This window comes from Canis lupus, chromosome 4 (assembly GCF_011100685.1).
Source record: "Canis lupus familiaris isolate Mischka breed German Shepherd chromosome 4, alternate assembly UU_Cfam_GSD_1.0, whole genome shotgun sequence".
NCBI lineage: Eukaryota > Metazoa > Chordata > Mammalia > Carnivora > Canidae > Canis > Canis lupus.
In genome coordinates, this window is record NC_049225.1 from 12,221,293 (window position 1) to 12,234,082 (window position 12,790).

General features: G+C 36.1%; 1 protein-coding gene across 7 annotated transcripts in view; it reads right to left on the reverse strand.

Moving 5' to 3' along the window:
* FAM13C (family with sequence similarity 13 member C) overlaps positions 1-12,790 on the reverse strand; it is a 147,611-nt gene that overhangs the window by 91,015 nt on the left and 43,806 nt on the right. For all 7 annotated transcript variants that reach the window (XM_038533978.1, XM_038533977.1, XM_038533976.1 and 4 more), the window contains one exon: positions 2,799-2,917. In XM_038533978.1, coding sequence (XP_038389906.1) covers positions 2,799-2,917 — 119 coding nt within the window. The remainder of the gene's footprint in view (positions 1-2,798; positions 2,918-12,790) is intronic.

Sequence of the window (12,790 nt, forward strand, 5' to 3'; positions counted from 1 at the left end):
ATCACAGATTTGTGGTCCCTTGTTACAGTAGCAACAGAAAGCCAATTATAATATATACACTCAAACTTTGGAAAAAACGTTCATCAACTTCCCTGAAGCTCATCCACAGACACAGATATAGGCTTTTTGTGCTAGAAAGGGCTTAATATACAACATGGTCTGAAAGCTGAAGGTATGAAACTATTTTTCCTTGGCATACATGCAAAGATCAATTCCTGCCTCATAACACAATGAGCTCCAAAGTCTCACTTCTACAAGGATGGATTCATTCTCTGAAGACTAACCACTCTTTTGAGTCTCATTGAAATGACATATGACCCCTTGATTGACAGAAAGATCTTTCTTCCCTTTTTCAAAGTGTTTATTATGCACAATTCTCCCCCCACCCCCAAGAAGGTGACATTTTATACCTGCTGAGATTTAGCTTGGCCCTTTCCATTACTTTGAGTCAAACCCAGGTCTAGAGCATCCTGTTACAGTATCATGTCTCTATCAAGATCTTATTAGGTACCATATGCCTGAACCTGGCCAAATGCTGGCTTAAAAGGGAAGAGAAGTGTTATCAGGAATGTGAACTACCTGACTCAAAGTTGTTTTTAGCCTCAGATCTCATTTCACCAGTTCATCAAGTTTCACAATCCCTGTAATATTTTGAGATTTTTTTTTTAAAGTTTCATTAGAATGTCCCTAGGTAACGCTACCATGGCTGTGACAAATAACTCAGCCTAATCTAAATACTGAACTTAACAGTACCAGACATAAGTGGCCTAACACCATTTCTGATCTGACACTTAACTCCAGATCCTGTGATTGCCAACACTGGAGTACAAAATAGTCTGGAATGGGGGCTAGCTCAGAAAGCTAGATCTCATCAAAGTAGAACCTGGAACCTAGAAGGAAAAAAAGAAAAGGACAAGGTATTTGGGGTTCTATGGAGGTTGGCTAAGATGTAGAAGTGGCAAATGTGTTGTGGAGAGACAAACCTGACTTAATGAGGAAAGCTGCCCAGTGAGCCTGTCTGTATTTAGTTCCTTTCACTGACATGCAGAGGAGGCCTAGGAACCTCCTAAGAAGATACAAACTTGTGTATATCCGCATCTCTGTTTTTCTGAGAAAAGGTACCATAGATCTGAAATCCAAATTCAATTATCACTCACCATTCCCAAATACAAGAATTGCTGCCCAGTATATTTCCTTATCAAAACTATTCTAATTCAGTACTCTTGCCTCTGACTAATCATATGTAAATTATTCTCATCACAGAATACTGTTATATTTCTGACTTGCCCTCTGATAACAGTAATATAACCACCTATCTTCCTTACTATAGATGAGATGTAAAGTGGTTTCAAGTTACCAAACACCAAGTATCTTTGAGAAGGTAAACTTCTAGTATAATTTTTCTTTATTAGCCTCTGTGGATATCTACCCCAAAGGGCTGCCACTCATTCCATACAATAAATAATTTTGCTTTGTTTTGTTTTGTGTTACTATTTTGAAATATGCATGGGTATATAATTGGCCACGTTCTTGGAAAAAAAAGGCAGTCACCAGTCTGGTAGAAGGGAAACAGGGTCACTATGCAAAATTGGTTGTAGTCAGTCTAAAACAGCTTCATTATAATAAGGATTCAAATAAGAAGGAGAATGGCCAGATCAGCAGAGAAATGACAAGGTTGAGTCTTACCTGACCTGAGGTCACATAAGAATAAACAGAAAAGAAGTGGCAATTTGTGAGGTGGGAAATACAAACACCTATGAATCCAATGGGAGACTGGGTCACCTTGCTTTTGGGCCCCTCCAACCTTTTGGGGATCTATGATTCTAAATTTAGCATGTTGAATATTTTAAAGCAAAATTACATACCACAGCCAACTTCTCTATAGTTGTTGATTCATTTAGGCTGTGCTGCCATAAAAAAAGTATCTAAAGGTCATGCTCAGAAGCACAGCACTCTCTTCCTACTGAGTGAGGGCTATGATTACGCTGTACACATGATCCTACAAAGACAGCTGACAAAACTAGCAGCTGAATTCTTTCTTCTGTTTATTTCCAGAAAACTCTTTCCACAGACAGCTGCAATGCCAGGCTCCCATCAGAATGCCATGCCAAACTTGCTACAGACAGCTTTCCACCTACATCCTTGCCCTGGACCCAGGGCTATCTCCAGCAGGTCTAGCAGACCAGAGAGGCCAGCTCTGGGCTGCTTCAAGTACCTCAAGGACACTACTTGGATCAGCACAGAAGCCACACCTGCTGCTCTGTAATCAAACATTTATAGGTTCAAATGCTGGCTCAGATTTTTCACTTGTATAACATCAGTGCCTCACTGAATCCCAGCCTCAGGCTTCTTCTCCATAAAATGGGGCTATAGGTACTCATTTTATGAAGAAATGGAGAAGGCTAAATGAGATAATATGTGAAAAGAAACTGGCTTGATATCTACACTCTCATCACTAATTATCATCACAGAGGAAAATCTAGTCATCTCTAGCATAGAATAAAAGAAGACAAAATGAAATCAGTATTTCTTTCGCCAAGACTATATCCTCTCCTCTCTGAGCCATAGGCTGATTATCTACTAAATGAAGGCAGAGACAGTAGGTTATTTACATTTCTCTTGAACTCAAACTCAATAATACTCTCTTACAACCTCTCAAAGCAGCTGCTGTGACTTGTAAGGAATGCCAGTCAAAATCAGAAAGCCTCGCCTCTTGTGTGGGAGTGGCAAACACCAGCATTAGCATTTCTGGGAAAGCAACACTAGGCACAGCACAAATTCTGACAAAAAAGGCCCACCTTTGTGGAACTAGCACTGTTTCTTGGCACCTGAAGGAGTGGTTTTGTGGACTCTCGTGGGCTGGCGTTCCTGTTCTCCCCCGACACTCTGGCTGGCTGGGTACCACATGCTCTGTCTCCTGCAAGAAGAAACAACAAAAGTAGAGGAACTGTCAGTAACCACCACACCATCATGTTCCACAGCCTTCTTCAGCTGGGAGTGGGTCTCAGGGCAGGAGAGCACAAACAAAACACACTCTGCCGACCATAGTTGAAGAAGGGGGCCAATAGTAATTTGAAATTTAAGAAACCTTTTTCTATTAGTCAGTTGCTATAAGATTATATGCTATAATCTTATAGCTATAAGATTATAGCAACTAATAAAGAATAAAGAGAAAAATAATAAAAAATCTAATGTTCAAGAGATATGATACAACCACATCATGAAAATGTTCACATTAAAAATATTATAGCAGAGTATTGAATAAATAGATCTATCTGAAGATATAATTTCTAGAATATTTATAGCGTTGGCTCATTTTTGTAAAAACAAACATATGTATGAATACACACACACAGATTGATATACTAAAATCTTAACAGTGACTAACTCTGAGATGTCAATTCTTTTTTTATAAATTCCAAACCCCAAGCATGCTTGATCTTCCTTCTCCCTCCCTCTAACACACATACACATACACACACACACACACACACACACACACTTGCCATTAGCTATGCTACGTCCAAACAAATTACTACATTGGTCATCCCATGATGCAATCTATGCATTACTTTAGAAGAACTCCAGAATGCTAAACTTTGTAGAGAATATCATAAACATATCCAAGCTAAAATGAATCTGGATTCACTACAAGGAGACATACACTAAAAATGAAAGATTTATATACAATCAACAGTTGAACCACTATAGTTTTTGAGCTGTATCAAAACTCTAATTGGCAAGTTTTCAGTTGCAAAAATAGCCCCTCTTTACCTGACAAAAGAAATACTAAAATTAAATCAGTGAGAAATTCAGTAAATTCAGATGGCTATTGTTATGCAGTGAAAATACTCCTGTGTTGCAATACATTTGAGTCTGACTGGTATACTATGGCTGCAATATAGACCAAGCTTTCCTATTTGGAGTGTGGGTTAAAGTCAGTACAGGTGCCAATGTCAAGTGTCTCAGAAGTCACTTTTACAAAACACTAGGATAATGTGGTAGGGCATTTTGCAAAGTAGTCCTCACAAGTCTCTAAAACAAAATTATGGGTTGCCTGGGTGGCTCAATTGGTTAAGCATCTGCCTTTGGCTCAGGTCATGATCTCAGAGTCCTGCGATTGAGCCCTGCATCAGGTTCACTGCTCAGTTGGGAGTTTGGTATAAATCATCCTGAATACTAATGAAGAGAGCAGACTCTGATGCAAAACAAGCATAATTGTAATGATAGATGTTGCACTTTCCAATAACAAAAAGATCATGCTCCAAAGTGCCGACCTCCAAAACCCCCTCATATCAGAAACAAATTCAACCTCTTTCTGAAAATGCTGAACGGGTTCCAAAGTTCCTATGAATTTGGAAAATCTTTGGTTTGTAAGAAAAGGAATAAATATTTTTCAGTTTAGTCCTTTCCACTCCATTATCTCTTCATGGAATAGCCCCACATGAACCAATAGCCCCAGCAAAGCTCACACAGGAATGAGCCTTCAAGTGATTCTAACTTGTAGGCTACGTGTCTTCTAGCTGAGGCTCCAGACATCATGGAGCAGAAACAAGACCTCCTTATTATTCCTAACCTACAGAAACCACAAGATGTAACAAGTGATTATTGTTATTTTAAGTGTTGGGGTTGTGATGCAACTATAGATAACTAAAACACCACTACCTTTTCTCTTATTCTAAGACACTACCAATTATAAAAGCCACCATCAGTTTAAATAAATAACAGCTTTTTAGGAAAAGAAAATTAATGCCACTTTAAGTGCATCCATCAATTTTAAAGTGCACTCAGATATGAGAAAAATCAAAGTGTGAAAAAAATGTGTGTGTTGGTATCAAAAAAATTCAGAGCATGCGCATTAGAACATGGTACTATGTGTGACACAAAAGAAGGTTGGTTAGTAAGACACACCAGAAAAGGCCACTTCTGATCTAGAAGTTACTCAATAACCTCACAGAAAGTAGGAGAATAAACCCCAATTTTACTCAGGTTTTTAAAAATAATTTCATGCTTTTCCTTAAAGAGAGAGGCAGAAGGAAAAGGGATGTCACTCTAATTTAATAACAGTAGCTTCCAAAGGTATTGTGCTGCCAGGTATCACTTATTCCTAAGGACATAGAGGAAAAAGTATATAACAAGAACAATGATACTCAATCATGCTTATTGGCCTCTGTAACAGAGATACTCATGAGAGACAAGGATTCACCCTCTTGGTGAGTTCACATCCCCATTCCAGTTGGGCTCCACCACCTGACCAGTGACAAGGTTAACTAGGGCTGCCAAAGAAAGTTCTTAGAATAGATAAAGTACTCATGTATGATTGAGAGAACATATTTTCGGGATCCCTGGGTGGCGCAGCGGTTTGGCGCCTGCCTTTGGCTCAGGGCGCGATCCTGGAGACCCGGGATCGAATCCCACGTCGGGCTCCCGGTGCATGGAGCCTGCTTCTCCCTCTGCCTGTGTCTCTGCCTCTCTCTCTCTCTCTGTGACTATCATAAATAAATAAAAATTAAAAAAAAAAAAAGAGAGAGAACATATTTTCTCTGCCCACCCCCAGAAAGTGACACTCTCTGGACAAGAACATATTTAATTAGCTTTGCTCATTTAAGCTTCATTACACCTTTGTTTGGAATCTGCTATGATATCCCTCCTCAGAAATTCTAGAACATTAAAGCAGAATGTATACCTTAAAATGACTAAGATACATTTTTACCTAAAAGGGAATCACCTACTACAAACCAAGAATGTTGATAGTTAAGGAGGTTATATTAAAGTGAATAAGATGGGATGCCTGGGTGGCTCAGTGGTTGAGCGTCTGCCTTTGGCTCAGGCCACAATCCCTTGGATCGGGTCCCACGTCCAGCTCCCCACAGGGAGCCTGCTTCTCCCTCTGCCTATGTCTCTACCTCTCTGTCTCTCTCTCATTAATAAATAAATAAAATATTTTTTTTTTAAAAAAGTAAGACAGTCCTACCCTCAACCCCAAAGAATTTTAAATTTGTTTGACAAGGAACTAAAAGTTTAAGAGGGCAAACACTAACTTGCTTACTCACTTCTGTGGTAATGTGTTTGCCAAATGGGCAGGTCCAAGATGACCAATGGAATTGAAGGAAGGAAAAAAGTCAAGACCCTCTCCTCTAGGAGAGGACAAGCTCCTCTAGGCTTGTCTTCCTGGTTTGGCCAGGCAGAACCTGGAGGGGCACTTGTAAAACAAGTGATCCGATATCTTTCCCTGCTCAGAGCTATTCTCTATCCTTTGACCTCAGCTCCTGTATGTCCCTCCAGCCTCAGTGGAGGGATTTGTTGGTTCTCTGCTATACGTAGGAGCAATTAAACTGACTTAGCTCTGAGATATTTTTTTTTTTAGCTCTGAGATATTTTATAAGGTGCCTGTAAAACAAGCATTATTTCAGTTACTTTCTGATCTATGAAGAGAAGCCAGGATAGTATACATAATGACAATAGAGAAACTATTAGATTGATAGTCTCAGAACCTCAGCTGAGTCAAGGAAAAATTAACTGCTCCTGAGAAGGAATAGTGAAATATAATATGCTGTCCTTGTTTGGATTTTAGTGAATTCAGCTGACTCTTACAGAACTTGAGAGAATCAAGTTTTGATCCAGTGTAATGGCCACAGCTTCAAGTCCTTCCAAGTCCTCCAATTTGTACAGATCCATAACCCACAAAAAAGAAAAAAAATGTTTTGTCCTAGTCCTAGTTTTTGCTCATCTGCTCCAGCTTGACAAATCAGAATTGCTAACCTTGGGCCTCAAAAACCTACACATCCTTTAAATCTTCCTTTCAAGATGTGTAGTCAAGCAAAACATTAAGTTTTTTCATCTTCTCATACTTGAGGTTTTATTGTATCCATTCTACTCCAGAATTGATTTAGAAATTTACTTTCTTCAACTATTGGCTTAAATTTTAAATTAAGTTGGTTTATAACTAATCATTCCATTGCTAATAATCATGCCTTACATTTATTAAAGCACATTCTTCCCAAGAACTCTAATTACTACATGATTAATACATCTGATATCTCCATAGTTTGGAAAAGCATATATATATATATATATATATATATATATATATATATATATATATATATATACAGATCTTTGAATGAACAGGCAATGTGTTATAAATCTGCCCTATCCATGTCACCCTGGAGTTCCTTTTACCTTAAATCTACACATGTCTGTGAAAATGACTTAAAGTCCTTTTGAATAATTGTGGGTTTTAAAGACTGTTGTCCCTGATTAAAAGATCTATTGGGTTATCACATCCATTTCATAATTGGGGGAAAAGAGCTGATTATAGTATCTTCTAAAAATGATTATTATTTTAAGTGTTCTAGAACTTTAAAACATGGTACTTAGAAAACTTTGTTCAGACCCCTTTTTAAAATAATTTCTGCCTGCCTTGGTCACTATTTCAACATAGAAATAAATCATGTAAGAAGGCAGGTATAGGTTCAAAATATACATATATCCACAAAGTAGGACCTCCTCTGATCCTATTTCCTTATCTGAAATACAGGGGTATCATCCAGGTTACTGCCTATATTTGTAAGAATTTCTAGTAGAAAACAGACATTCAAATTATGCTGTCTATCTTGTCCACTGTCCAAATCAAATAACATTCACGGAGTGCCTGACCTGTACCGGGCACTAAACTAAGGCACTTTTAACCTGTATTTCTCCATTTAAAACTAGGAGGTAGATCTTACTCTCCCACTTTTCCCTAGTGAGAATAACCCAGTGAAGACGAGACAGATGATTTACCTAAGCCAGAAACATTGTCTTTTATGTGGAGATACCTTTCTGAAGACCCTGAAAAATCTGATTGAGGTTTATGTATTTTAAGACTATACATTCCCCCACTATCAAAAGTAGAGTGTCCCTATGAAATCTTTCAGCTGCCAAGATGGCATAAAGCAAAGCAGCAATTACCATTAATTTATATGAAAAAAATTTCAGCATTCCCAGACCCCAAAAAATAACCTCTTACTTTTCTGATACCTTAGGACACATCTTGCTAATGGACACCCAAAATAAATTGTGATAAAGAACAGATGTTCACAGACACAATTTAATGTTATGGCAGTTTGATGCTAGAATGCTGCTGAGTATAGTTTCTAGGAAAGTTGGTGGCATCATTGTCGCTGCTCAGGCGGCATGCTACCTGTATAACAGCTCACTGCAAAATAAACACTGAACACTATTTTCAATTTTCATCTTTTTTCATAAAAGTAAAAATCCTCTTCAGATTTCTTCTGGTTAATGAAGACAGATCTAACGTAGCTCTTTCATAAAATGCAAATGGCATAACATGAACTTTCAAAAACCAGGGGATATCTCTATTCTCATGACAGAAGGTAGTGAGTCTTTTTTGTTAACCAGCTAAAGTTGAAATATTTCAGTAAAATTAACACAATTTTTGTTCAATAGCCTGAAGTGCTTTGCAATTATGCAAATCTTGTAAATTTGGGGAGAACTGCATTATTTCAAATTGTTTGCATTGAGAGACTTAATACTCTCTATCAATATTTAATTCAAAATTGCATAAAGTAGGACCACATTGAATCACTTGAGCTAGAGAACTCACATCCTAACCCCAATCTTCTAAACCCCAAATCAGAATTTTTTCCACGTTGTTTCAACACCTCAAATCTACTATTATCAAATGACAAAACAGAAACAATTTAGCAACTAATTTGAGGTTTGTTACTCAAGAGAAAACAGTTCATGTATACAGGGAGTAGAGAGCCTATCAAACAGTGGAGCACTCTTTCTGAGGGATTTTGGTCAAGAATGAGTATTACAGAGCATAAGAGGCAACATGGAAACAGGGCATGAATGGCTAGGAGGACAGAGATTTCCTTCTAAGGCTAGATAAGCTAGCTACAGCTAACTTGAAAGATTGTGGCTGATGATGTTAGGTTTTCTTGACAGATGTTTTCAGTAAGTGCAGGCTGACTTTGTTTAGATTTGTGACATGGGCCAGACCACTGAGATGGCCTCCATTTTGTGGGTCCCAATTGATCAACTTCTCCCTTTATGATAAATTCTCAGTTGTACTGCAAGTATTGATCAAAATTTAAAGTTTTAGTGTCACTCTGAGCTACCACTCCTTGTTGATGTCGGAATCAGGATGAATCTCTAACTGCAATTCATAGGTGAGGATATCAAGGTCTTGGTCCCTTAGTTGGTAGTTTCTTCATCCCATTTTTGGTCATTGTAGGCACAGGAAGACCATTTGTCTCATTACCAGTAGGGGCATGCATGCATTTAAAGCTTTTGAAGAGAATACAGTGTATCAAGGAGACTATTAGAATGGTTATAAACTGAATAATACTCAATGTCTGGAGGATACTCCAGACTTTCCCATGCTACAATTCCCATAGCCCAAACCAACTTAGGTTAAATAGATCAAAGAAAGACCCCATTGAAGGAGTCACTTTCTCAAGCCAAATGGCTTATCTATTTTGTCTCCACTTCTCCTGAAGTGTTTATCCACAAGTGTGTTCCAGAGAAACTAAGGCATTGGAAATCAGGGAGAAGTTTGTGATGGTAAGAATTATGGAAAATATGTTGGTCATCACAGTAAGCCCAAAATTGACTGAGGTTGGATAACCCACTTTTGTAATGGTCTGAGATATATTAACAATGTCTTTCCAGGCCAGGGCAAAGCAGTAGATTGACAAAAGAACGATAAGAATTAGGAAAAGGATTGTTGGAAAGGGAAGGAGAAATGCAAAGAAACACTCTTAATGTTTTGGGTGGAAGCACTCTACTTCAATGTCAGTTAATTCTCTTCCTAGTCAATTTGATTTAGATGTCTCTAGTATTTGCACAGGACCAGATGTCAGGTGGAGCCTTCTTCAGTTGTGAAATAAGCACCCAAGTGAAAACATCTTGTAATGTGCCAATGGTGTTGGTGGATGAGAGCACATGGTAGAGTCCTTTCCATTAATTTTACTTTGTAAAATCATCAGAATAAAAAATGATTCTCTTAAAATAACAAAATACTTAAAAATGCACATGGTTAAAGACCTAATGAGAGTTCCTTTGATGGTGAAATGTGGTTATTTCTTTGACATACAATAATTTAGAATAATATTTGGACACTAAAGTCGTGATAAATTTTGAGAAACTTTATAAACAATTTCTGGAATACCTATGTTAGGAACATATATCCATACACATATAACCTAAGAAGCTTTATCATTACTTATTTGACATGTTTCCCACACAATTTAACATATCAAATAAACCTAATTTGTTTAACATTTCTCTTTTACAGGGTGAGAAATAAATATTTTGAGTTTTCCAAGGACTCTCTGGGATATATCAAAGTTATTTTGAGGTCAAGAAGACTCCATTTAGAGTTTGAATTGTGGAATTTGTCAAAATGTCAAAAAGTTTGAATATTTGACTAAGTAGGACCACAGGTCATTATCAAATACTTAATTATCTATTTAATGAAATTGGCAATAGGAGATTTGAAAGGCAAATACAAAAGGTTACATAGTTGTGAACGACACTTAGCTCTTTTAGTATTAAAAGACTGGGTAATATTAAATAATAAAAGACCTGAAATAAAAACAACATGAAACACAGGAAATTATTTCACTAAGGCAAAAAAAATCTTTGCTTTCCATGTAGATTGCCCAAAAGGTAAAGTGAACAAATGAAAAGCCTTTCACAATCACTTATCAAGAGCACAAGAATACTTTCTTTTTAACAAATTTTAATTTTGCATCAGTGACCTTTTAATAATAATTTTTTAGGAAAAAAACCCAATCTTAAATCCATACTAATCAACCTTTGCCAGCTTGACCATACCTAAAAATTATTTTCCTGAGATTCCCTTTCCACAAAAGTGCTACAACTCCTTATATCTATTCAGATTTTTTGTTTTTTCCTTCTTTCTCTTTCTGAAATAGTTATTTTACTTCCTTTACCTATTTTTCAGTAACGGTTTTTTACTTTCACTCTTATTATTTTGAAGTAGTTTTAAGTACATATATTGATTATAATTATTATCATTAGAATCTTAAATTCCTAGTAAAAACTAAGAATTAAGTAAGAGTGGATTGGCAAATTTATAAATATATTTCATAATGTCTAGAAATATCTTCTTCCTCAGTAAACTTTTTAATGTAGACAAAACATGTTTACTAATAGACCAAATATCCTTAGTTCTTCCGTAAAAGGAAGTCAAAAGTAGATAACCTATGTTCAGTAGTTAATGTTTCAGTATTTTATATTCCTTGGAAATGATCTAGATATTCAATCTGTATCCATAATTTAACTTATCTCAGTATAATATTAAGGTTTCAAGTTACCAAAAAGATTTTGAAAACTACGTTTAAGTAGATATACAAAAAAGTATAATTATCATTGAAAAGTTCATTTATAAACTTTCATCTTATTTATCTCTATTTAATTTACTTGTTCTTAACAATTATGTTTAGTTTACTTATGAAAAGATGATTTGCTGTTTATCTATTCATGAGATTGTCCTTTTTTTTTAATTTAAATTTTGTTAATTAACTTACAGTGCAATATTGATTTCTGGAGTAGAATACAGTGATTCATCACTTACATACAACACCCAGTGGTCATCACAACTAATGCCCTCCTTAATACTCATCACTCATCTATCCCACCTCCTACCCACCTCCCTCCATCAACCCTCAGTTTGTTCTCTATCTCTGTAACAGAGGTAACATGAGCTTCTTTAACTTTTAGTAAACCTAAGTAAAATAAAAGTTATAGATCTGCTTACATCTAATATTTATAGCTCTAAAGACATGCCAGTTTTGATTAAGCCAATGTACTTAAATTAATGTTTATTTACCAAGTTTATCTTAGATTAAAACAAACTTGAGAAATATTTGAGTTATTTTCTATATTTCTGTGAGCATATTTTATATATGTTTATATAGAAATAAAATTCTGTACAAATTAATTTTGGCAATACCATCCAGAGATAGAAAAAAATCACTCATTTATAAAATACAGACATATATAAACATACAGACAGATGTAAAGAGAGATCTTATAGCTTTTAATTTCACATTTTATCCACAAGACAGGTAAAATAATACAAAACTCAGTACCCTCTAAAAGAAGATCCAAATGGTTTGTGGCAGATGGAATAAGTTAGGTTACCTGCTCAGATGGCTTACATATTTTTATAATATTTGTGGGAAAGACTTTTAAGATTTTTCATATCCCTAGGTTCCAGATAGCCTTTCCTCTTTTTCCCTTCTAATAGAAATTAGCTCCCTAAAGTTTGCATTTCAAAGAGATGGCTTCTATAAATAAAAGTTCCTAGAGAGAACCAAGTAGAACATTTACATCTCAAAGGCAAAGAAAAAGAATCCAAGTTTCTCCAACGACTTTTGTTTCCTAAATACAGAATTTTATAATACCTACAACCTTTTGAGATGATTAGGGGAAGTTTGAGGATTGGTTTTAAAAAAGAAAAAGTAGGTGAATTGCTTCCAGAGCTTTACTTATGTTCTATAAAGACTCAATTATAAGACAAGTACATTGTTTTTAATTCCTCGAAGAATTAGGTGGCAATCTGAATGACATCAAGAAGGTTGACCTACCCAACCAACTACATTAACTATTTGCTTCTTTAGATCAGAGAGAAGATCTTCAACTAAGATGGGAATCAAAAGATTCCTATGTTCTAGATCTAGAGCTTTGTCTTCGGATATAGTTTATCTTTGTTTTTCTTTCCTTCTGGGACAGTTAGCTTAGAAGAGAAAGC